Below are 26,436 nucleotides of genomic sequence, written 5' to 3' on the forward strand. Positions count from 1 at the left end.
ATTTCATCAGAAAACTGGACAAAGTTAGAAATGTACCACTTTTCTGCAGGGGTAACCTGGGGAATGGCCTTGCTCATCAACATTCCTGTGATGTACAAGGAAATCTGGCTGTATCCATGAAGTAGCATGCTGCAGTAGTGGTTGGTCTGTACCTTCTGTTTCAGTCACAGGCAGATAGTCTAAATTTATATTTCTGACTGGGATTCAATTAACTCAATTTGGACATCTCTGAGGTACCATAGAGAGGTGTATTAGATATTTATTAGTATAGAAAAGGCAATTAAATCGTGGAAGTTGAACAAAGGGCTACAGGTTTAAACTAATGAAAAGTCAATTTAGGACTGACATCAGGTTTTCTTCACACACACAGGAACAAACCCATGGAACGAATTCTCACAGATAGTTCAGGCAAAGATGCTGGGAGCATTTAAGAAACAATTGTTTGTTGGAATTGAGGGGGGAATCTACAGGTCCTTTAGACATAGAAGCTTCCTGCGTCTAATGACGAGGCAGAGAAAGCACACATTAATGTCTGTTTTCATAGCTGGTTTTTCCAGGTCGCCAACCTGTCACCAGAGGCTGTAGCTTGAGAGGCACCACTCCACATCAAGCATGGCTGACCAGGAGACTCTCCTGCTCTTACCAGCTGGCATAGGCATTTTGGAAGGACTTACAGGTTGATAATGGCCACACTGTGAACACACCTTCTGTGGCCATCAAGTCCTGGAGTGGGTCTCACACCTAGAGCTTCTGACTTAGGGGCAGGGATGCTACCTACTGTGCCACAAGACCTCCAACAGGTCCTTTGGGGTGAATGAATTAACATGGGCAATGACTATCCTTATCTGTATGCAGCTTGTGAATCCATTGGAAATCCTTCTGGCCCTCCAACTATCAGGGGACAAAGGAATTCTGAAGACATGCCCATCTTACCAGAGGGTATGGTTAAACACCCGTGAGAGTTAGATGGTAATAGGGGAAAAGGAAAAATAAAACAGTAGCTGAGATTGAAATGGAGCAAATAACTATGTTCTAAATAGTAACTAAAAAAACTAAAGTATAGTAGTATGTCAAGGAAAGTACAGCTTTTTAGACACACAGGAAGAGACTTGTGGTGTCTTTGCACCTGCTGAGAAGTGGCACACATTGTTTTGTTTTGCACACTGATGGCATGACCTGGCATGAACCACTGGAATTTGCAGAATGTGAATGCTTTACCTTAATTTAATTAAATATTTGATGATTCATGAGGTTGTAACTCCTGCACCCTGTTTAGTTGGATTAGGAAACATCAGGAAGTGTGTTTTTAATGCGCCTCGTTTACCCTTCAATTTCAATGGACCCCATCTGTAACCAGTGGATGGCTCTATTCAGCTTTTTACATATTACAATCACTTTGTTGCATGATATATTTGTTGAGATAGTCTAGCTCAGTGTTCTACATTGCAAGACCCTCGAGCCAGTGGCGGCTCCCATCGATGTTAAGTGTGGCTCCCGACCAGTGGTGTCGTGCTGCTGGACTGGAGCTCCAGTACCTCCAACCAGGGTCCGGAGAGCAGAGTTCAGTGCAACGGAGTGCCGGGGTCCTAGGGAGGAGAGGCAGGCTGCGAGGTCCAGGGCTACGGGAAGGAGAGGCTGGATGCGAAGTCTGGTAGTGAGCTGCTGCGGAACGGAGCCCCAGGTTATGGGGTGGGGGGCAGTGAGGAGGTGTTTGTGGGCGGGGGACGATGCTGATTGCTGAGTGTGTCTGTGGGAGTGAGTGCGCATGTGAGACTGAGAGAATGTGTGTGTGGGAGTGAGAGCACGAGAGAGTGTGTGCGCGTGGGAGTGAGAGAGAAGTGGGTGTGGGTGGAAGTCAGAGAGTGGGTTTGTGTGTGGGAGTGCGTGTGTGTGTATGGGAGCGAGAGAGTGAGTGAGTGGGGGGCACTGAGAGAATGAGTGTGTGTGTGCAGGACTGAGTGTTGGTGGGACTGAAAGAGTGAGTGAGTGTGTGTGGGAGTGAGAGAGAGTGTGTGTGTGTGTGTGTGTAGGTGGGCGGGAGGGTGATTGAGCGAGTGAGTGAGTGAGTCTGAGAGAGTGAGTACATGTGTGTGGGAGATTCGTTTGTGACCAGGAAATGGGCCTGCTCTTCCAGGAGTGAGCTGCCACCTAGCATTTCGATGCACTTGGCTACTGTAATTGCCACCATCACAGTAGAATGTGGTATACATGAACGCACCACCAGCTCATTGGGAGAGAGAAGCACATTCTGCAGGTAAATCCCTCACCCTAGCGCTGAGGCGTGGTGAAGTTAGTCCACTTCAAGCCTGCATACCCGAAAAAGGATCAATGTATTCTGTTTTTCGATTAATGCCCTTTCTTCCTTGGCATCATTGCAAGCAGGAGTGATTCAGACAGTGGCAATTTCAAGGAAATTGAAGCGCTTTTGAAATAAATAAATAAATGGAATAAAAATTTAATGAAACGTCCCCTCGTGTGACGCAGTCACATGAGATGGGACATGTTTTTATATTTCACAAAATGTTTTTATTCAATTTGTAAAAGCTTTAGGAAACTTCATCCTGCTCGTGGGTGAGGTTTCCTAAAAAACGTAAAGGCCGCTCGGCCTTTTCACCTGCCCACCAACTGTTAGGTTGGATGGGCAGCATAAATTTGAAATTAATTAGTTCCTTAATAGGCCTTTTCATTATCGGTGGGTGTGCAGCCGACTCCGGCGCGCATGCGCGCCGAACGAAACATCGCGATGACGTCAGGACGCACGCCTGATGTCATTGCGCATCATTTTATATGCTAGCATGTTGGACCTGTCCCTCCACACTGACTGAAAAATCCTGGCCACATAGTAGTCAATGTGACTCTCGCATTGCAGGCTTTTTGCTAAAGTGGCACTTGCTTGAAAAATAGTGAAGACCACTGGTCTAGCTGTTTGGAGTTTAGATTGAAAAATGGTGTTCTTGATGATAGTCGGTCATTGAATTAATATTAACAAGTGGCGCAAGTTGAGATCTGGACTCTGGAATTAAATAATCAAAATTTCAGCATTTTTAATTACCCTTTAAGTGTAAGCCATAGAGAAGTTAATTAGAGAATCCCAACAATGTATGGTTTTATACAGTTTCTGGATGTACAAGTACCACCTGTTACAAGTAGCCATTCTCAATTTTAAAAATTGCATGTAATTAAAATTGCTCATATAAAGAAAAAGTCATGTAGAACCATATAGAAATTAGAACTCAGAAACTGGCCATTTGGCTCAACCAGTCCATAGTGGTATTTCTGCTTCTGCTTTGTCTGAATAGATATTTGAGGTTGGTGGAAGCAGAGATGCTCAATGATTTCAAAACAAAATTGGATAGGCACTTGAGGGAGATAAACTTGCAGTGCTATGGGGATAGAGCAGGGGAATGGGACTGATTAGATTGTTCTACAGGGTGCCAGCATGAACTTGATGGGCTGAATGGTCGCCTCCTGTGCTGTAATGACTCTGTATCCACGTTTTACACACTATTTCTAACCCTAGTATTTCAAATTTCTAATTTTAGCAATTGATTAAGTGATGATATATATGCCTTCCATTCCTGTCTTAACCTGTCAAATAATGGCTACTTAAAGGCTTTTTCCCACCCAGCCTTAATTTTTAGCCTGGTGGGCGGATGACAGCTCAGTGGGGGAAGGCCGGAATTAAACTGAGTACGATCTCAGGGGGGCTAGGGGTGCCTCCATCAGAAGGCCCCTTCTGACTGGGGACGCCCTCCCCTTAGGGCCTGGTGACCTCCAGACCTCCCCCACCATTCTAAACATTCAGGCCTAAGTTTTTGAAGCCAGGATGTACTTGGTGGCCTGCTATATTTTGAAGCATTTTCAGATTCTTTAGAATTCAATTCTTTAACTCAACCATGGCATTAATATCCAGCTTTTTGGTTTCTTGACCAAAGACAGAATGCAGGCATGTTGACAACCATACTCTGTCAAAGAAAGGATTTATATTTAAAGGGACCCAGATGGGGGTCAGAATAACTACAGCCAATGTTGCTACTGAAGGAAGGAAAAGGGATGGCAGGAAGATATGGGAAAGTTGCCCTCTGATTCTCTGAGTCTTCTGTGGCGACCATGTTTGAGGCGGTGAGGTACAGAAGAGAAGTGTTGTTTCCTGTCAACGGGTGGAAGAGGCCAGCTGCCCAAACCAGCAGATGAAGTAGTGAGCAGCAGGAGAATTGTCCCTTGCAGATGGTTGCAGTTCTGCAGTACCACAAAACGTTTAATGACCTAATAAGTGCAGGAAAATTGAGAGTCTAATCTCTTTCAGATGTCAACTCCACACTCTGACTTCCCCAGTATTCTTCGGCAAAGCACTCCTCAGAACAATACACCTTTCAGCTGTGCTCATTCTTCTCTCTCCAGCACCTCTTCACATCCCCATATGAACACCAATGCTCACACTCACCCTCATCTTATTGACATCTTGCGCCCATCCCTCACAGTCACCCTCCACAAATGTTCTCATTTCATCCCCCCAACAGATTCCACTTCTCATAGTCATAAATCTGCTATCTCTTAGTGTAGGAGAAGAGAGCACATAACTCGAGGAGGAGACAGAGAGTCAAGGGTGGATCTGCAGCCATTGCCGCTTTGACCGCTGTGGAGGAATACGTTCTGGAAAGCAGCAGGGTGGCACAGTCCAAGGAAGGCGGTTACAGAGACATTAAGGTCTCCCACTTACCTGGTGACAGCATTAGGTATCGCACTGCCACTTGATACATGACATCAATTCAACATGTGAGTGTTATCACTAACTGAAATGTTATGATATGCACAATGTAGAGTTTGAACAGAAGAACATAAGAAGTAGGAACATTTGGCCCCTCGAGCCTTCTCCGCCATCCAATAAGATCATGGCTGATCTTCTTGTGTTTCCATTTCCACGTTCCCATCTAACCCTGATAACCTTTGATTCCCTTGCTTGACAAGAATCTACCTACCTCTGCCTTAAAAATATTCAATGACCCCGCCTTCACCATCTTCTCAGGTAGAGAATTCCAAAGTTGCACAAACCTCTGAGAGAAAAAATCTCTCCTCATCTCTGTCCTAAAAGGGCGACCCCTAATTTTAAAACAGTGCCCCCAGTTCTGGACTCATCCACAAGAGGAAACATCCTTTTGATGTCCACCATTGTCAAGGCCGTTCAGGATCTTGTATACTTCAATCAAATTACCCCTCACTCTTCTAAATTCCAATGAAAACAAGCCCAGGTTGTTCAATGTTTCCTCATAAGACAACTCACTCACTCATTCCAGGTATCAATCTAGTAAACCTCCTTTGAACCGCCTCCAGTGCATTTACATCTTCCTTAAATAAGGAGACCAAAACTGCACACGGTATTCGAGGTGCGGTCTCACCAATGCCCTGTATAACTGAAGCATAACATCCTTACTTTTATGTTCAGCCCTTCTCGTAATGAACCCTTTCCTCAGTTCAGAAATAAATCATGTTTTTTATCGCCCTCCGGTCCATCAAGGATGATCAAGGAGCTGCGGTGGGAGGAGACTGAGGAATCCTCAGAGGAGGGCGAGCACTCTAAGGATGCACAGTCATGTGACCCATGCACACCCATCACCAGTGTAGATACACAAACTTCGGTGGGTTCTGCAGCATAGATAGCTAGGTTGTCACATGGTGAAGTGCAGATCACGTGTAAGCATGAGCAGGCACAGGACACAGGAACAGCAATGGAGAAGCCCCATTAGAGGACGCGGGATACTCAAAGCTGTGCTCAGCTGGACGTAGATGCTGAGCCTCATGGTTATCCACAAAAAGCAAACTTGTGGGGTAGCAACAGCCAATTTGTATGCAACTTCAGCATCTCCTGAGTCAGTGTGCACCCTTGGAGAGAGATTGGAGGAGTATATCTTTAGCATGAGTGTCATGATGTCCCAGGAATTTGTGCTGCTGTTCAATACCAAGGAAAGAGTGACCACCTGCATGGAGAATCAGATGCAGCAGGGCACCAAGTGCCCAGACCAATGGTCCCACACTCTGTCTGCCACTTTACACAGGATGGAGGAAAACATATCCTTGGTAGCTCAGGCTTCACTGAAATGCAGCCAAGCACTATCCAGATCTTGACTGGCAGATGGGCCATGAGAGGGGGGGAATAGAGAAAATGCACATGACAGTGGGGACTCTGCTCCAGACACTCCTACTTCCACCCCTTTCCTACCCATTCCACCTCCTCCAACAGACAGAGCCCCACATGCTGCCTTCAGACCCATGACTGAGTCTGCCCCGTACAGGTACAGGTGCATAGTCTTTGGCAGGGCCCTCATGGGCTTCAAAACCCAGAGGATGTCTGCCATGGACATCTCGGGTGTCAGAAGAGGAGAATAAGCAGTCTGCCCTAACTCTGCTAAAGACATAGGAGTTGCACCACCTGGGAATAGTAAGTAGCAGATGAGAAGAACATTGTGGCTATACATACGGATTTACTTGTGTGAGTATAATAATATTCATGGGAGAGGATTTTTCCCTCGTTGGGCGGGCTCTGGGAGCGGGCGGGGGCAGTTGGGAAGTCGACTGCCACTCGGAATCGTGGCCGGACCGCGATTTCACGCTGGCGGGCCAATTAAGGCCCACCCAGCGTGAAACACGAGCGGCACTGCTCAGCGCTGCCTGTGTGGGGGGTGGGAGGAGGGTGAGTTCGGGTGCGCGCTGGAAAAGCTCCCTGAGGCACAGAGCTGCTTAAAACATCAAAAATAAAGATTTTAAAAATGTTATGAAACATGTCCCCTCATGTGACTCTGTCCCATGAGCAGGGACATGTTATAAATGAAATTTAAAATTTTTTATTTTATTTTAATTTGCTGTTGGAAACCTCATTCCATCTGTGGATGGGGCTTCCCAAAAAATGCAAAGGCTGCTAGGCCTTTTTGCCTGCCCGCCAACCGTAAGGTTGGACGGACAGCGAAAAATTTGTTTCAATTACCTTCTCAATGGCCTTAATAGCCTTTTAATTGTTGGCGGGCGCGCTGCTGACTGCAGGACATGCCTGCTGACTGAAATATCGCGCGAGTGAGTGATGACACTGGGACGCTCACCTGACGCCATTGCACGTCATTTTACACTTGGTCGGGTCGGGCGTGTGCCCACTCGATGAGCTAAAAATCCTGGCCATGGTGTCACCCACCTGACACTCTACCCACCTACCACCTCACCCACCTGCCACCCTACCCATTTACTCACTTGCCTCATCCACCCTACCCACTTGCCTTTCCCACCTACCTATTCACTAACATTCACACTGGACATTTAAACTTACCTTATGGCAGCTAGTGTTGTTAAAAGGGAACATGTCTTTGTTTTCCCCAATGCTCCAACAATGGAGCTCTTCGTGGGACTGTACGCTCTGCATTTCTGAAGAAGCCTTGCTTGGAAGACTCAGCCAGAAATACAGAATAGTCGGGGTGCAAAAAGTACAAGCACAGTGGCAATCTCACAATGATTGCCGCTTCACAGTAGATCCAGGCCATTGTTTGTGGAATTAGTCAAAAATGTAAAAGAGCTAATAAGAATGTTGAATATTATGGTAACGTATCATCTATTTTATTGTGAATAACAATGTTTTATGTATGATCAGTATAAAATATAATGATGGCTGAAACATTTTATATTTTTTTAGTGGTGCTACTTCAGTGGTATATCAATGCAGACAGAAGGGAACTGAGAAGCCTTATGCTGTGAAAGTACTGAAGAAAACTGTGAGTCTTTACTGTTCTTCGACAAGAAATGTCATTATATCTTGGGTTAATAGTGCAGATGGTTTTATTTGCAGGAAGCAGTAAGGCAGGTATAAAGTAAAACAGGAAAAAGGAAGACAATGAAAGGAAATGGCCATTGTTGGAGTTATTTTATATGGCAAATTGTATTAATGTATGGTATCTAATTTTGCTTAAAACGCCTGATTGATCTGTTCGAATTACAAATCCGTGCATGCATTTCCTTTTAGCTTCCGATTTCTGATTAAAGTGGTACTCCCTGAACTTCTGTAATAAAAGAGAACGCCCGGGTGGGAAATGGAAATCGATGGTTAATTAAAAGTTCCTCTGAATTAAACTGTGGCGGAATAAAATGGCACAAGGATAAATTCTACAGTCTAACAGTTTTATTTGTTGACATGAATTATGGCATATGAATTATGACATACGGTTACTATTATTTTGTGCTTGTATCTCAATTATTGAGAATTTACTCTCCGAAACCCTTAGAAGTGGATATATCAAGGCTGATTTTCCTTCCTCACCTTTGCCACGTCAGGTCAAACATACCCTGAAGTGGGTGGGCATAGCACTTGTGGTCTACTTCTGGATGCACTTTATTTGAGCACCCCAAGGTAGGTGTTGCTAAGTTGCTTCTGGTCATTTGTAGGGAATTAGAACATGTGTACTGACAACATTCAATGACTTGGGAGAGGAAAGGAAGATTGAATGAAGCCATAGTTTGCAAGGACAGATGGATCAAGATAGAGAAGATGTTTGCATTTTTGACGGAGCTAAATACTAGGGCCATAAATCTAAGATTTATCACTAATAAATCTGATAAGGAATTCAGGAGAAACCTCTTTACCCAGAGAGTGGTAAGAATGGACAACTCGATACCACGAGTTGAGGTGAATAGCATTGATCCATTAAAGGGGAAACTAGATATGCACATGAGGGAGAAAGGAATTGAAGGATATGTTGATAGGGTTAGATGAAGTAGAGTGCAAGGAGTCTGTCATAATCACCCAGTTCATAGTTCACTTTAATATTTTAGAGATAACTTTTAGTTTTGGGAAGATTGAAGTTGTAGGAGAAAGGTAATTAAAATGCTGGAAGGTAATTAAAATTGCCAGAACATCTCAAATAATGGCAGTTCAAAGGGTTCCATGCATACTTATGAGGTCTGAGATAGGTGGGTGAATACCATAAAAACAGCAGGTGGCCTTTATTTAGCTGGGGAACTGCAGACAGCAAGCCTGAGAAGAATTGCCCTGACTTCATCAGAAATTTAAATTACTCAGCTGGGTCCCAGAATCAAAAGTAAAGACAGAAAGTGCTGTAAAAACTCAGCAAGTCTGGCAATATCTGTGGAGAGAGAAACAGAGTTAACATTTTGTGTCCAATATGACTCTTCTTCAGAATGGAGAAGTTATAGGGGTGAGCATGGCCATGGTCTGCACGTTTTTTTTTCTGCACTGTACATTCTATATAAAGTAGCCAGACAATTACTTACCCTTCAGAAATCTGTATTGACTCTCTTTGATCAGCTTAAACTTCCCAAGTGCTCAATCATTCTGATGGAGATTTCACGTGGAGGAGGGGTGGCCCTGCTCACTGGCTGGAAAGTCAGGGCGAGCTTGCTTCCACTGGCCCTGGAAGCCACGACTCTATTTTACATGGTTCAGCAACTACTTGCTGAAGTTGTAGCTTCTGCCCCCTGAGTCAGGATGTCTTGCCTCCAAGAGCTGTCGGCCAATCAGATGGCCGACAGCTGTTCAGTCCCAGCAGCACCATGAGGAGGAGTGGCTGCTGCTAGAATTGCAGCAGGCCCCAGACCAGTGATCCAGCAGCAGGCTGGAGTGCAGATAAGTGGGGTCAGTGATTATGGTGGCCAATCAGGCAGGCGGGGCAAGGAGTAAGAGTGGGGGTTGTGGGGGCGGGGGGGATGTCGATCACGAGGTTAGAAGGACAGTCTCCTCATGGGGGTGGCACGTGTTGCTAGGACGGCGGCCCTCTGCGGGGCACAGGGTATCTGATCAGGAGGGATCCGAACCCCATCTGAGCCTGCAGTAAACCAGTATTTACTGGGAGGCCTCCCCAATTGGCGAAGTGCAACCCCCTCGCCGCAGGTAAAATACCAGACGCAGCATTAAGAGGCCCTGAAATGTTCATTAATTGGCCTCTAAACGGCCTCAGTTGGACTAAGGGTGGGGACTGGCTGCCCACCATCTCCCCTGCTGCTGGTAAAGTGCCAGTGGAGGAGGCAAGGCGACAGGCATGGCACTCCTTGTCTCCCAGCCTGCTTACGGGGGAAGGGGAGGTAAAATTCCGGTCTGCCTCTGATGATAGATTTGAATAATTTCCCCACAACTGCCATTAAACCGATAATTTGTGCTTACCTAGTTTCTTAAATGATGGAATGACATTTACAATCCATAGACTGAATTCTTGAATCTCTAAGAGAACTTTATAAAATTAAGAGTATTGCTCCTGCAATTTCTTCACTTATTTACTTCAATATTATGGGTGGAAACCATCATAACCTGGAGTTTAGTCTCTTATGCCCCATCATATTCATGAACATGTTATACTGATAGTAAATCAACTGATGTCCTCCCCTTGACTTACTTTTAGGTTTCCTTGTAGCACTGGTATTTTGTCCATTTCCTGACATAAGGTGCTGATACAGCAAGTCTGCTATTTCCTTATTAATTAATATAGATTTGCAAGCATCTGTCTTTAATGGGTCACATTCCCCATTACCATTCTCTTTCTCTTTATATTTAGGAAAAACGTTCGCAGCTAGTGTTGATCATATTTCCTTCTTTCATTATTGCTTTCTTTGCATCCCTTTGTAACTCTCCCAGTGCACTGCAATCCCAGTTTTCCTTGCATTTGTAGTAAGCCTTTCTTTTTAGCTTGAATCTGTCTCTTATCTCAATTGTTGACCGTGATTGCCTAACTGTGCAAGTGGAGCCTTTGTCTTTTAGGGGATTGTACTCATCTTGTTTTGTACCAAATATTTCTTTGAGCGCTTCCCACTGTTTGTGGGTTTAGCCTAGTTTACTGTAGTGAATTAATTTCTCATTACTTCAAAGTTTGCCTTCCTTAATTTGAAAATCTTGGTTTGAAACTATCCCTTTTGGCTCTCAAACAAAATATCAAATTCGCTCATTTTATCGTCACTGTTTGCAAGATGTTCTGCCATCAGACTGTTAATTAATTTTGTAAAATATAGGTGTGGAGACATATAATATTACTCAGAGGGTAGAATTTCTGGGTTGGTGGGTGGCTGCGATCAGTGGTCCTGGAAGTGGCCAGGGAATGGACTGCCGACTGCGATCAGCCTCCAACCACGATTTCACGTTGGGTGACCAATTAGCGGCCAGCCAGCGTGAAACGCGCGCTGAAAGGCTCAGCGCTGCCAGAGTGGGGGTGGGAGGTTGGCGAGCGCTGAAGTCTGCCCGGGTGTGGGGGAGCACACAATGAAAGCTCCCTGAAGGCAGAGAGCTGCCTCAGGGAGCTGAAGAATTTTAAACCATGAAATAAAGATTTGAAACTGCAGAAAAAAATGTTCACACATCAGATTCACTCACATGAAAATGTAGATGATGAAAATTCTGTCCAAACATTCTTGTTTTTTTAAAAATTAAAAGCGGAAACCTCATCCCGACAGGGGTCACTCCTGTGGGGAAGGGGAGATCGGCCACTCCAACCAATTTAGTGCGGATCACAGCTCCATCACCTCATCAAATCCTGACAGTCACAGTGAGTTACATGCAGTGCTATCTTGCTCATGCTCATTAACTGAAACTCTCTTTTCCATTTTCTAGGCACAAGCACATCAAGGCCCCCAAGCCATTCCAACACCACCAGTGTGAGCCCCTGGACTTTATCTGAGGACAAAGCTCCAGAAGAACCATCACGGTGCTCACACACACCCTCAACCAGCTCAGAGGCACACTCGTCAGTAGGGCACAGATGTAGATCAGGCTCAGGCTCACTTTCTGGGGAACACCTCACTGACACATCCCCATAGCAGTTGGAGGCAGGGACAGCCCAGGTCTCCGGCACTTGGAAGGCTGCTGGAGACCAGCCACTCGCTTGGCCTGAGTCAGCTGATAAGCCTCTGGAAATGGCTGCCAAATCTATGCTGGAGATGCAACGACAGACTAGATTGAACGATGGAGGAATCTGTCTGCTTCCTGTCTGATGTCATGGCTTCGACATGCGAGTTCCTTGAGATCACCATGGGAAGGCTGGTGATCACCGTGGAGGCCTTGGTCCAGCAGATCTTGCCTGATTTGTGCTTGGCCCTGCACTCCATGGCCACACACCCTGATGGGCACCATCAGGACAGAGGCGACATGGTGACAAATCTCCTTGAACTCCCTCCGGGTGCACCATCTCTTGCAGGAGTCAGGGCGAGGCCCCCGGACACCCAGGGGGCCTCCTCTCAAGACACTCTAAGGGTGTGCAGCCGCTCACAGCCCCCACTCGCTGTGACCCCATTCATTCCAGCTTCTCAGGCCATTGAGGGCGCTTCTGCTCCTGAGCAGGGACTCTTATCAGGCCGGGCCCTCCAGGCTACAGGCCACCAGAGGACGTCCGCCAAGGTCATCATAGACAGGTGGCTGCCTCCACCTCTGCTGCGAATGTCGGGGCTGCACCCAGGCGGTTTTGTTTTAGCTTCCCTAATCCACTTCAAGGGTCATAAAACCTTATTAAAATGCAGGTACACAAACAGGGCTGCTGTGCCTTGTGTTTTAGCACTGGCAAGCATTTGTAAATTAATATCTCTGGTCATTGACCTTTTCAGATCATTTTGCAATTTCAGTTCTTGTTGACAATTCTTAATTTCCAATTCTGCAGGCATTTCAGTTGTTTGACTTTACACAAAACAACAAGTTCATAAATTCCATTCATACCTCATGATAATACTCTTTCCTTCATAGAACTGTCTGGAACACAATTTGTATCACCAGCCACCATCAATGATTGACCTGCCCCAGTATCTCTCAACATTTTAATTTGTTTACTTATATTGTTAGAGGAGTAAGGGAACACTTTTCCCTTTGAGACAAAACAACCAGAACTTCCAGTAGTCTGACTCCCTTCACCAATAGTCAAAGAAGAATTCTCTGGACTATCTTGAGCCATTACCCCCTTTCCCATAGATTCTGAGGGAACACATTTCACATGTACCACTGCTATAGTTTTAATAACCATTTCCTTTTCTGATGCTACCTTTTTAGAGGATTCCTTACATGATCCTTCTACTGTAATAGGTCTCTCATTTAATTTCCAGCAGTTATATTTAATATGTCCAGGTTTATTACAATGGAAGCATACCATTTTCCTTATATCACTTTTAGGTCCTAGCCTGTCTCCTGTATTATTTTCCACTATCATACTTTCTATTCCTGCAAGTTTCCTGTTGATTTTCATATGACCATTTCCTCCCATGTAACTGCCTGTGTGAGATATCATAGGTATCAGCCAAAAACTGCTGCTTCTCATATCTTTGATACTTGACGCTCATCTAAGTAAGTTTTGATGGTTACTGGAATACTATTTCATATTTCTTCCATAATCATGATTTCCCTCACATTCTCAAAAGTTTTCTCTGATTCAGTGATCAGAACCATTGATCCCATAGCATTTTTTTCTCTTGCAACTTCTAGAAATGTCTGATTAGGTTTCTTCCTTATGGTCCTAAACTTTAATTGATAAGCTTCAGGGACGAGCTCATAAGCATTTAGTGTTGCCTTTTTAACCACTTCAGAGTTTGCAGATTGCTCTTCTGCACATTCATGGTGGTACATTAAAGTCCAAGCATCTTTTGCCCAATTCAACTTCATAGCTATCTTTTCGAATGAGGTGAAATAGCTTTCAGCTCCATCCTCTGAAAATTTAGGCACTAAACAAAGATTTTTAGTTAAATCAAATTCCTCAGGGGAATCAGACTCATCCTCGGAACCAGAATCTCTTCTTTCTTCTTCTATCCTAAGCTTTTCCCTAGCCAGGGTATGCTGCCTGAGCTCTTTCTCTCATTGAATCTCTACTTTTGCATTTCCATTTCTTGCAGTCATTCTTTTTTGTTCTCCTCTTTTCCCTTTCCAATTTAAGTATTTTCATTTTCATTCCTTTTTCTCTTTCCTTTTATTTTCCCCTTCTTTCTAATTCAGCTTTTTCATTTCTCTGTCTTTTTCTAATTTGAGTTTCTTCATTTCTCTTTCTTTCTCTTTTTCTTCCAATTCAAGCCTCTGCCTTTCTCTATCTCTTTCTACCTCAAGCTGCTTAATTTGTAACTGAAGTCTTACTACCTCTAGCTGTGACACAGTCATTTCAGGTGTCTCCTCCTTTAATTTTAAATGCTGGGTAAGTACTTTAATCATATCATCCTTACAAAATTCCACTTTTATTTCTACCTTCACTTTATCTGCTAACTCTCTCAGTTTAGCCTTAGTCAAATATTTCAAATGATCCATGGTTACATCTTCCACTCCCCGAAAACTCGTAGCAACAGTCAAAACCATTTTTAAATTCCAGCCCATGTATTACTTCACATCAGCTCCTGTTCCTATGCACAGTAACTTCACCTCCACGCACTCGTTTTGTTAAGGATTCACAGATCCATCTAAATTCAAGGATTTTCGAATCCCACAAGAGATCCCACCTTTTAACGATATCCCGGATGAGCCCCCACTTTGTTATGATCCCAGCTGATGTTACTACTGGACAAGTCAGATCCCAGGATGGAATCTGACTTAATAGATCCTAACTTTTATTTCTTTCATTTAGAAACATGAAGGGCGGCTACTGAACAGAATCACAGGGCAGAACTTTGCCCTCGTTGGGCAGGCTCGGTGGGGGCGGGCAGGGGTGGTCAGGAAGCCAACTGCCACCTGTGATTGGGGCCTGACCGCGATTTCACGCTGGCGGGCCAATTAAGATCCGTTCAGCCTGAAACGTGGCTCGTCACTGGCCAGGAAGGGCCAGGCGGGGGCCTGTCAGCCTCCGGGTCCAATGGATGCTCAGAGGCCTGTTTAAAAATGGCCCAGGCAGCCTCAGAAAGGCTGCCAGGGAAGGACGTCTGTCTACAGCTGCAAGGATGGAGTCCAGAGTGTCAGCAGACGCCAGGCGGGAGAGCATGTTGGGGGGGGCACTCAGCCGTTTTTCCGACTATTGCCTCACTGTCCTCCTAGAGGAGGTGGCTGCCAGAAAGGACACCCTTGTCCCCAGAGATGGGAGGAGAAGGCCACCGCACATCACCAAGAGGAGGTGGCAGCCCGGGTGAGCAGCCATGACGTGGTGCGACGCATCTGCGCGCAGTGCCGGAAGTGCATCAATGACCTGCTGTGCTCAGAAAGGGTGAGTACCATGTTGGCATGGGTCAGTGTCTTCAATTGTTTTGGGCTGGCCATCCCCTTGGGAGCTCAGGGGTGTTAGAGTGAGTGCCAACTGTCAGTTACACCAGAGATGGCCAAGGGGGTGAGCCCTGGCTGCTTTGACTGAGTTCCTTGCAGCTCACGGACCATGACTCATATCTGCTCTGCAAGGTGCTCCTCAGCTGGGGTTGGCCAGGCTGCAATGACACTGCAGATGGAGAGTGGACTAATCAATGCCCCACTGTCCTTTCAGAAGAAGACATCCCATAACAATATTGAGAAGTTGTGGACTGGCGGAGGACCCCATGCCTCCCCATCCTCTCCTGCTATGGGCAGGATGTTTGGAGCTCGAGAGGCGCCATGCACCTCAGTCAATTGACCACGCTGAGGCTGGGTTGTCAGGCGAAGGTAAGAGTGCAGTGCACTGAGGTGAGAATTTCGGGTTGTGCACCCATACTAGTGCAGTCTCTTCATTGATGTGTGCTTCGAACCTTGAGTCCCCATTGATCATTGAAAGACGAGGGCACCATGATGCAGATCCCTATTGTCTCACCAGGGTGCTTGGCATGCACAGTGACAGTGTGATGACTTTAACTAAAGACATGTCCTTCTCTCCCTTTTAGGTTCACCAGCAGGCGTTCGCTCTCCGGACCCTGAAGGGCCACCCCTGACACTGGAGGACCACCATGCTCCCCAAGCACTTGCGTCTCACCTGCTCTTTGAAGCAGGCACCAACGCAGATACCAGCACTTTGGTGGGCATAAGTTCGGCGGATAGTATCTCGGTGCACATTGATGAGGGCACTTCACACTTGCTTGCGGTGCAGGCGGAGACAGAGAGTGCCCAAGGCGCTGGCAGTCGGAGGACTGCTGGGGACCAGGACAAGGAGCAGTCAAAAGCTGATGATAGGCCTCTGGAGTCATCCATTAGGCAACAGATGCTGGACATCCAGCGGGGTGTGTGGGAGGATCTGGCGTAGATCCAGGAGAGTATGTGTGCCATATTCTCTCTTGTGGAGGAGCCCCTGTGGAACGTGAGCACTGCGTTGACCCTCATGGCCGAGCACAGTGCCTCCTCCATTGAGAGAGTGGCGACTCTGATGGAGAGGCTGCTCCAGGAATAGAATCAGGGTTTCCTGGGGTTGCGCTCGGACCTGCAAGCCTTCACACAGGCACTGACCTTAGCTGGTCAGTGTCCATGTGTGAGATGGATGGGCCACCCAGTATCCCAGCTATGTGCCCGTCCATCAGTGCTGAGCAGGGAGATCCAGACCGACCTCTCAGGGCGCTCCGGATGCCAGCAGCAGCTCTTCCGCCCCTCTGTCAGTGACTGTCACTTTTGATGAGGCTGCGGCGGCTGGGGAGATGCCAGCCATGGCACTGGCCACTTCCTCCCAGACGGGGCCAGCACAGTCCCCACTGGCTAGAGGATGACCGCCAAGGTCATCAAGGCCAACAGGACAGCAGAGTCAGCAGGCTGTCTCCGATGCTTGTGCCAGCAAAGGGGGAGCACCTAGATGTAGCACCCATAAGCGTAAATTTAAAGCACCTTAAGCATAAGAGGGACTGCTCACAAGTGAACTTTTGTTCCCCCATTTTTTTTCTTTTTTAATGGTGTGACTACCGACACTGGTTTCTTTCTATTCAAGACTATGTGGGTTCAAACATTTAATTAAATTTGCTTTTGTGTTATTGGCTTGAATATGCTCCATTTATTTTGTAGGTGCAAAGTAGGCCAGTATGTAATGCTGGACGTGGGTGGCTCGAGCCTTTATTGCACAGGCACCCAAGTGTATCTTGGGGCCAAGGAAAGGGTCATTTGTGCGATCCGCGATGGATACGGCAGCCCTGGCATGAGGTGGTAGTTCTTATTTGGCAGCCTAGCTGAAGTAATGTTGGATCAAGGTATCCCTGGTGTCCCTGCTGCCCTATAGGTTACTGAGGTCTGGCTCCACACCCTCAGTGTTCTCCTCGCAGTGCTCCCCTTCTGACTCACTACTGGATTCATCCTCTGTGGCCTGTGCAGCTGCGTCAACATCCTTTTCCTCTAGTGGGTGCCCCCTTGCCAGTGCCAGATTGTGGAGAGTGCAGCATGCAACCACTATCAGTGACACCCGCTCTGGGAGGTGTTGCAGTGCGCCCCTGAACGGTCAAGGCATCAGAAGCGCATCTCAAAAACACCTATGGTTCTCTCTACCACCGTCCTTGTGGAGTCATGTTGTACCGCTGCTCCGTCTCTGTTCCCGTGTGGCGGAGAGGCATCATGAGCCGCCTTTTCAAGGGATAGTCCTTGTCACCCAGAAGCCATCCATCCAGTCGGGCTGGAGCACTGAAGAGCCTCGGCACCTGGGAGTGTCTGAGGATGTACAGGTCATGGGAGCTACCAGGGTACCTCGCACAGACTTGCAGAATCTGCATCCTGTGGTCACACACTATCTGCACGCTCATTGAGTGGAATCCCTTCCTGTTGACGAAGGCACCCAGCTGACCCACTGGCACCTTGATGGTCACATGCGCTTGGTCGATTGCACCCTGGACGCGGGGGGGGGGGGAGGGGGGACAGCAATCTCTGCAAATCTCGCTCAGCCTGGCTGGCCTCATCTGTATGGTAATGAATAAAGCTCAATACCTGCCTGAACAGTGCTTCTGTCACCAGCTTGATGCAACTATGGACAGCTGATTGGGAGACGCCAGACAAATCCCCCACTGAGCCCTGGGAAGAGCCGGAGGCATAGAAGTTGAGGGCCACTATGACCTTCAGAGCCACTGGCGTGGGGCGTCCACCCAAACATTTGGAGCTGATCTCAGGCCCGAACACCTGGCAAATGGAGGCCATGGTCTCCCTTGAGAGGCAGAGCCTCCTTCAGCATTGCACCTCAGACATATTGAGATAGCTGCATCGCCGCCTGTAAACCCTGGTAGCAGGATAGTGGCATCTTCTATGGCCCCTACTGCCTTGTACTTCCTGCTGGCTCTGCACCCTTTGTGCCTGCACCTCTCCTCCGACAGGTCGCTCCCCTGGAAGCTGCATTGGGACACCTGACCTCCTCTCCCTTCTGCCCCTCTGTTCCTCCTCAGGGGAGGTGCCTCCAGTGGAGACCACAATCCCCATTACCAAGGTAAGGGAAGGCTGCCTGATACCTGGAAGGGTCCACATGATCCGAATCCTCAGGGGGCCTGGAAGACACCAATGAATCCAGAAATGAAGCCTGGAAACGCTAAGAATGAATCCCTGATCAGAGCATAAGCTGCCAAGTCTCAGTAAGCCATCAGCAGCAAACTATCTCCAAAATTCCTCACTACTCACATCGACAATGCTGCTGACCCTTCTTGTCCCGCCCTCTGATGAGGTTTTGCAAATTGTGGCCTGCCCACCTGCCCGTTTTGCCTGTGCGACGAATGAAAACTCACATGGGCAATGTTAAATTGCCGTCACTTGGGTTGCTAAGGGCCTTGACTGGCCTGTTAAGTAATGGCTGGTGCGGCTCCGGCTCCTGATATTTTGCTCAGTGGGCATGCGATGATGTCAGGATGCTTGCCCGTCATTTTACGCCTGAGTGCTCGCCCGCCCTCAGCAAAAAATTCTGCCCACATGAACTTTTAACAAAAGAATAAAACATTTATTAAACAATTACACGTGTACTATATTACGTTACTCCTTCACCCACAACTATACCTTTACAGATACATACAGATTCGTAAGGATAACAGAACTTACAAAATCTACCTGGTACTCTAATGTTCACAATATGGATACAGTCCATGTAAGCCAATAGGCGACCTGTGGTCGGACACACCACACCCTGAAACCAAGTGACAGATGCCACAGAAAACAGATGCTATGGATTTCACATCAACTCCCCCCAGACACATGTCACACCGTGAGCCAACCGGTTTCACTGAACTCCGTCTTTCCCCCGAGGGTTTCCAATCTCAATGCTTGAAATACACACCTTGGAATTGTCTCCCAAACAACATATTCACTTGGATGTCTTCAACAAGGATCCACGTCCCAGAGTTTGAACTCTCCTTCCGATGTTCTCCTCCTCTGAATCTCTACATGCAATCAGGATTCACCCTCCACACACGCTATCAGGTATTCATGTGTGCCAAGCAGGACACCACTGCTTCACAGGCCTATAGTGAGAAGTCACCCACCTTTGGCTGTCTCCTTAGATATTCTGGCTTCTCACAAGCCCAGTTTGCTTTGATTCTGCTCCCCTCAGTTTTCTCTTTAATTCGGAGTCCTTTCTTCTGCTCCTTACTTTAACTTCACTGAACAAGGTCTATTCCAGATTCCTGTCCTTGTCCTTTGTCTTAACTGTCATCTTGGGATCTTTTCCTGTACTGCTCCCTGTTTTTGGGACTTTTTTCTTTGCACTTTGGAATCTGCTCCCTGCAGTTCCCATTCCTATGTCCAGTTTCTCCTGGTGCCTGCTTCCAATTGCACTAAAACTGCTTTTCTGTTTCTTCCTGTGTCTCTGTGGGCCCTCTGTTGCTAGACAATAGCACAGTTTTCCCTACTTTGTTTTAATTTCTCTAAACCACTTCAAATGTTGTAAACCCTTATTAAAATGCAGGGACACAAACAGGGTTTCAGATCTGCTGGCCCCACTATAAAGCGAAACCAAAATCCAGACTTCACCTTTCTAACACAAATAAAAAAATAAATTGAACTTAAACCTAAAGCTATAGCTTATTTCTAACACACTCAAATACCCATATAACTTCCTTAAAACTATCTCTAGTTCCTAACAGTGAGCACCACCAGTTGACTACTAATCATGAGGCAACTGGATGAGGAACATCTTCAGTTGGTGAAGCCCACATGGCACCAGGTTTGCTCCCTGACTCATGGGTCTCATAATATCAAGATCCCAGCAAGGCATGGAGCTGACGTTCATTCTGTACGACCTGCTGCTGACAGAAGCTGGGATGAAGGAGGGCGGGAGGTGGATGCCTCCAAGGGACACGGCTGGTGGATGGCAACAAACTCCCAACTCCAAACCTCTTTCTTCCTAAGTGAATAGTTATGTCTGACAAGGACTCATATGGTAAATCTTTCAATGCTGCCAAGGCAGTGGTCTCTCTATAGAGTATTGGGGACAATGGAGGAAAGCTGAGTAGTATCTGAGGGAGGGGTCTCGCACATGGATCTCATCAATCTGGTCAAAGAACAATGTCTCCCTGCACAGCCATGTATGAACTGGAAGAACACTCTGTTCCTCCAGGATGTCCTTCATTGGAAAGGATGGGGTGGGGATGTCTGGACTGATGCCAGGCACAGGGCTTAGCACTGGTTTGGTGGCTTTGAGATGGAGGCAAACCTGAGAAGAATATGCTCAACATTATTATTGCAATTCGTTCACAGATCCACTGAGGCCTACATGATACAGGTTTCAGGCAACCCTGCTTTTCTACTGGCTCTCATGCAGATTAGGAGAAGGAGGGACTGGCACAGGTTTGCACAGAGCTAGGAGGAGCAATGGCCTGAGCAGCAAAAGACAGCAGGGCCTCAAGAAGGTCAGGATGCTGGTAACCAGGGGCCAGCGCAACAGTGAACATATATTGTAGGCGGTTCAGCTTTCTACAAATGAGCGAAAGGCAATGCCGGAGGTGCCTTCGGATGTCTCGGAATGTGGTTGCTTTTCCATGATGACCTGCGGCACAAGGACTTGGAGGCAATCCCGTGCAGTTGGCATTAAAGGTCACCGCTGCCTTAAACTTATTTTCCAGTGGCTCCTTCCAGAGCTCCACTGGGAATCTGTGCAGCATCTCCCAGTCAGTTACACACAAATGCATCCGGGACGTGACAGATGTCCTTTCAGGAGAGCGCACCAATTTGTCCAACTCTGCTTGGACCTTGAAAGCCAAAGACCATTGAGTTTTGCAATAATCTCAGGTTTCCCACAAGTGCAAGGGGCTATTGACTGCACACACGTGACCTTGAGAGCTCCCTGATAACAGCCAGTCACATTTTGGAGGCAGTGGCGTAGTGGTATTGTCACTGAATTGGTAACCCAGACACCCAGGGTAATACCCTGGGGACCCGGATTTGAATTCCACCACGGCATTTGGTGAAATTTGAATTCAATAAAAATCTGGAATTAAAAGTCTATTGATGACCATGAAATCATTGCTGATTGCTGTAAAAATCCATCTGGTTCACTAATGTCCTTTAGGGAAAGAAATCTGCCCTCTTCACTTGGTCTGGCCTACATGTGACTCCAGATCCGCAGTAATGTAGTTGACTCTTAAATGCCCTCTGAAATGGCCTAGCAAGCCACTCAGTTGTATCAAACCGCTAAAAAGTCAATAAAAAGGAATGAAACCAGATGGACCAGCCGGCATTGAGCTAGGCACTGGAAACGACAACGGCAAACCCAATCCTGTCAACTCTTCAAAGTTTCCGTTCTAATATCTGGGGGCTTGTGCCAAAATTGGGAGAGCTGTCTCACAGACTAGTCAAGCAACAGCCTGACATATCCATACTCACAGAATCATATCTTAATGTCCCAGATACCACCATCATCGCCCCTGCAGAGGTGGCGACACTGTGGTATACAGTCAGGAGGGAGTTGTCCTGGGAGTCCTCAACATTGACTCTGGCCCTCATGAAGTCTCATGGCATCAGGTCAAAGATGGGCAAGGAAACTTCCTGCTGATTACCACGTACCGCTGCCCCCCTCAGCTAATGAATCAGTACTCCTCCATGTCGAGCACCACTTGGAGGAAGCACCAAGAGTGGCTCGGAAGTACCACGACAGACCGAGTCCTAAACACATAGCTGCAAGACTGGGTCTGTGGCAGGTGATGAGGGAACCAACAAAAGGAAAAATATACTTAATCTCATTCTCACCAATCTGCATGCTGCAGATGGATCTGCCCATGACGGTATCGGTACTGCACAGTCCAAGTCCCATCTTCACATTGAGGATACTCTCCATCGTGTTGTGTGGCACTATCACTGTGCTAAATGGGATCGATTTTGAACAGATCTAGCAGCTCGCGACTGGGCATCCATGAGGCGCTGTGGGCCATCAGCAGCAGCAGAATTGTACTCAACCACAATCTGTAACCTCATGGCCTGGCATATCCCCCACTCTACCATTACCACCAAACCAGGGGATCAACCTTGGATCAATGAGGAGAGGAGGAGGGCATGCCAGGGGCAGCACCAGGCATACCTAAAAATGAGGTGTCAATGTGGTGAAGCTACAACACAGGACTACTTGTGCAAAACAGCATAAGCAGCAAGCGATAGAAAGAGCTAAGCGATTTCACAACTGACGGATCAGATCCAAGCTCTGCAGTCCTGTCACATCCAGTCGTGAATGGTGGTGGACAATTAAACAACTCTCTGGAGGAGGATGCTCCATAAATATCCTCATCCTCAATGATGTAGGAGCCCAGAAAATCAGTGCAAAAGATGAGGCTGAAGCATTCGTAACAATCTTCAGCCAGAAGTGCTGAGTAGATGATCCATCTCAGCCTTCTCCAGAGGTCCCAGCATCACAGATGCCAGTCTTCAGCCTATTCAATTCTGTCCACGTGATATCAAGAAATGGCTAAAGGCACTGGATATTGCAAATGCTATGGGCCCTGAGAATTTTCTGGCAATAGTACTAAAGACTTGTGCTCCAGAACTTGCCATGCCCCTAGCCAAGCTGTTTCAGTACAACGACAACACTGGCATCTGCCCGGTAATGTGGAAAATTGCCTAGGTATGCCCTGCACATAGAAAGCAGGACAAATCCAACCCAGCCAATTACTGTCCCATCAGTCTACTCTGGATCGTCAGTAAAGTGATGGAAGGGGTCATCAACAGTGCTGTCAAGTGGCACTTAATTAGCAATAAGCTGCTCACCGACACTCAGGTTGGGTTTTGCCAGGGTCCTGACTTCATTACGGCTTTAGTCAAAACTTGGACAAAAGATCTGAACTCCAAAGATGAGGTGAGAGTGACTGCCCTTGACATCAAGGCTGCATTTGACCAAGTGTGGTATCAAAGAGCCTTGGCAAAACTGGAGTCAATGGAAATCAAGGGGAAAACTCTCCACTGGTTGGAGTCATACCTAGCATGAAGAAAAATGGTTGTGGTTGTTGGAGGTCAATCATCTCAGTTCCAGGACATCACTGCAGGGGTTCCTCAGGGTATTGTCCTGGGCCCAACCATCTTCAGCTGCTTCATCAATGACCTTCCTCCCATCATAAGGACAGAAGTGATGATTGCACAATGTTCTGCACCATTCGCAACTCCTCAGATACTAAAGCAGTCCATGTCCAAATGCAGCAAGACCTGGACAATATTCAGGTTTGGACTGACAAGTGGCAAGTAACATTCACGCCACACAAGTGCGAGGCAATGACCATCTCCAACAAGAGAGAATCTAACCATCACCCCATGACATTCAATGGCATTACTATCGCTGAAACCCCCACTGTCAACATCGTGGGGGTTTCTATTGACCAAAAACTGAACTGGACTAGCCATATAAAAACTGTGGCTACAAGAGCAGGTCAGAGGCTAGGAATCCTGTGGCGAGTAACTCACCTCCTGACTCCTCAAAGCCTGTCCACCATCTATAAGGCACAAATCAGGAGTATGATGGAACATTCCCCACTTGCCTGGATGAGTGCAACTCCAACAACACTCAAGAAGCTTGACACCATCCAGGACAAAACAGGCCACTTGATTGGCACCCCTTCAACAAACATTCACTCCCTTCACCACCGATGAATAGTGGCAGCAGTGTGCATCAGCCAGAGGATGCACTGTAGAAACTCACCAAGGCACCTTAGGTAGCATGTGCCAAGCCCACGACCGCTAACATCTAAAAGGACAAGGGCAGTAGATACATGGGAAGTTTCCATCCAAGCCACTCACCATCCTGACTTGGAAACATCGCCATTCCTTCACCATTGATGGGGTAAAACCCTGGAACTCCCTCCTAATAGCACTGTGGGTGTACCTACATCACAGGGACTGCAGCGGTTCAAGAGGAAGTTCACCGCCACCTTCTCAAGGGCAATTAGGTATGGGCAATAAATGCTGGCCCAGCTAGCGATGCCCACATCCCGTAAATAAATTTTAAAAATCTTTGAATGTGCAGCTGCTATGTGATCACAGAGGACAAATCCTGCATGTTTCTGCTCGGTTCCCAGGGAACTCTCACAACACTTACATTCTGACCCACTCCCAGGTGCCACATGTTTTTGAAGGACCTTAGCGATTGCAGGGCTGGCTTCTTGAGGACAAGGGATATGCATGAAGACCTGGCTGATGACGCCAGTTCACCGTCTGCAGATTGCTGCTCTGGAGAGCTAAGATGCCACACATGCCTCCACAAGGTCCATGATTGAGCGGATGATAAGCCTCCTAAAGATGAGGTTCTGGTGTTTGGACCGCTCAGGCGAGGATCTCCAATACTCACCACTTGGAGTGTCCCAGGTTATCGTCGTTGGCTGCACCCTGTACAGTCTCGCACAAAAACTGAAGGATGTCTTGGTTGAGGGAGTCATGGAGGACCAGGATGTCTACTCCGAAAATGAGGATAGTGAAGAGGATGGTGATGACGAGGGCCAGGATGTCATGGAGGAAGATGCAGAGGCATTGCAAGGGTACAACGTGGCAGAGAAGCCCATGCCAATCTGATAGCTAACAGATTCCAGACATAGTAAGCTGCCGAGACATTTCCTTTATTATTTGTTTTCTACCCTCTGATGGTTGACAGGCCCTTGCTCCTTTTTGGTCACAGACATTATACTTTGCCATAATGTACCTTGATTTATGATAGCTGAATTAAATTGAACTACTTAATGTCTGCCCTGCTGGTGGTTTGATCCTTTGCATGTGCCAAACTGTGCTGATATACAGAGCCCTGGTGCTAAATGCACGCATTGGAACCTGCACAGTACTCTGTTCTCCCGTGACCTCGGGCACCTGTAAATAGAAATAAAATTTTTCCCATGCCCTCAAAAAGTCAGTATATGTGGCAACTTGGAAGCAATATCAAAACTTAAGTTACCAGGCTTGCACTCATGTCACACTCGTACCTGCTCCCAGTGGGCATCAGACCTTGCAGAGAACTTTATCAGGTGGTACCAGGTAGATGGGTCCACAGGGAAGAGCAGCATGAGAACACCATTTGCTCTTTCATGCAGATTGATCAGGGAAAATCATGTTCCTGCCCCCCAGTCGCCACTTGCTCATAATAAACCCTTATCCATTGACATCTTTTTCATGCTGAAAAGTTTTGAGGTTTCTTTGGAGTCCACTCATTGAGAATGCTTCACCTGCACTATGGGTTGTTGAATAGCAACCACTCCAGACCCTCCAATTGCAGAGACTTATACAAATCTCAGTCCTAGATGTCCTTAGTATTAGTGTGAGACTGTGATCTGTCATTGTGGACACCCCAGCCAAGGTAAACATTTTTCCTGTATGGACCCTGCAGAACCCTGTTAGAGTTGCTGATGCTTCACATGGATAGCCTTACAGTCCTCGGCATGGCGCAGCACACAGGCCCATTCTCTCTCACCTCACGGACTAAAACTCTGGACCTTCAATGAGGTCCAATGCATTTTGGTTGCAAACCCTTTATGTGGACTACTGCAAGCCTTGATAGGGAGATGAGCAGGCCAAACGAATCTCCATGTGAGGTCTCACAAAGGCTTCAATCAGCTGCACACAGACCTCTTTAAACCTATAACTCCACTCAACTCCACTTGCAGTTAAGGCTAACTTGCCCGTTGCCTCCTTACTTGCAGCCTTCACCTACATGTTAACTCAAAAGACAAATCATCAAGGACCACCAGTAATGATTGGACATGCCCACCAGCTGCCCTACAGCTTTCTCCAAACATGTAAGGAAGCCTCTGGTTTTCTACTATTAAGAAGACAGTATAGAGCTTCTCTCTTTCAAGCTGTAAAGCCCCCTAAAAATCTTTTTTGTTTCAATAAGGTTGCATCTCATCCTTCTAAACTTCAATGAATACAGGCCCAACCTACTCAACCTCTCCTCATAAGAAAATCCCTCCATACCCGGGATCAACCAAGTGAAGCTTCTCTGGACTGCCTCCAATGCCAGTACATCTTTCCTTAGATAAGGGGACCAAAACTGTTCACAGTATTCTAGGCATGGTTTAAGTAGTGCCTTGTATAGTTTTAACAAGACTTCCCTATTTTTATACTCCATTCCCTTTGAAATAGAGGCCAATGTTCCATTTGCCTTCCCTATTGCCTGCTGAACTTGTATGCTAGCTTTTTGGGATTCCTGCACGAGGATCCCCAAA

The 26,436-nt window shown here is 46.9% G+C and overlaps 1 protein-coding gene across 3 annotated transcripts in view; it reads left to right on the forward strand.

Moving 5' to 3' along the window:
• The window catches only part of camk4 (calcium/calmodulin-dependent protein kinase IV), a 278,967-nt gene that overhangs the window by 71,144 nt on the left and 181,387 nt on the right, over window positions 1-26,436 (forward strand). For all 3 annotated transcript variants that reach the window (XM_078566212.1, XM_078566205.1, XM_078566219.1), the window contains exon 2: window positions 7,673-7,751. In XM_078566212.1, coding sequence (XP_078422338.1) covers window positions 7,673-7,751 — 79 coding nt within the window. The remainder of the gene's footprint in view (window positions 1-7,672; window positions 7,752-26,436) is intronic.

The sequence above is a fragment of the Cetorhinus maximus genome, chromosome 2 (assembly GCF_964194155.1).
Source record: "Cetorhinus maximus chromosome 2, sCetMax3.hap1.1, whole genome shotgun sequence".
In the NCBI taxonomy this organism is placed as follows: Eukaryota; Metazoa; Chordata; class Chondrichthyes; order Lamniformes; family Cetorhinidae; genus Cetorhinus; species Cetorhinus maximus.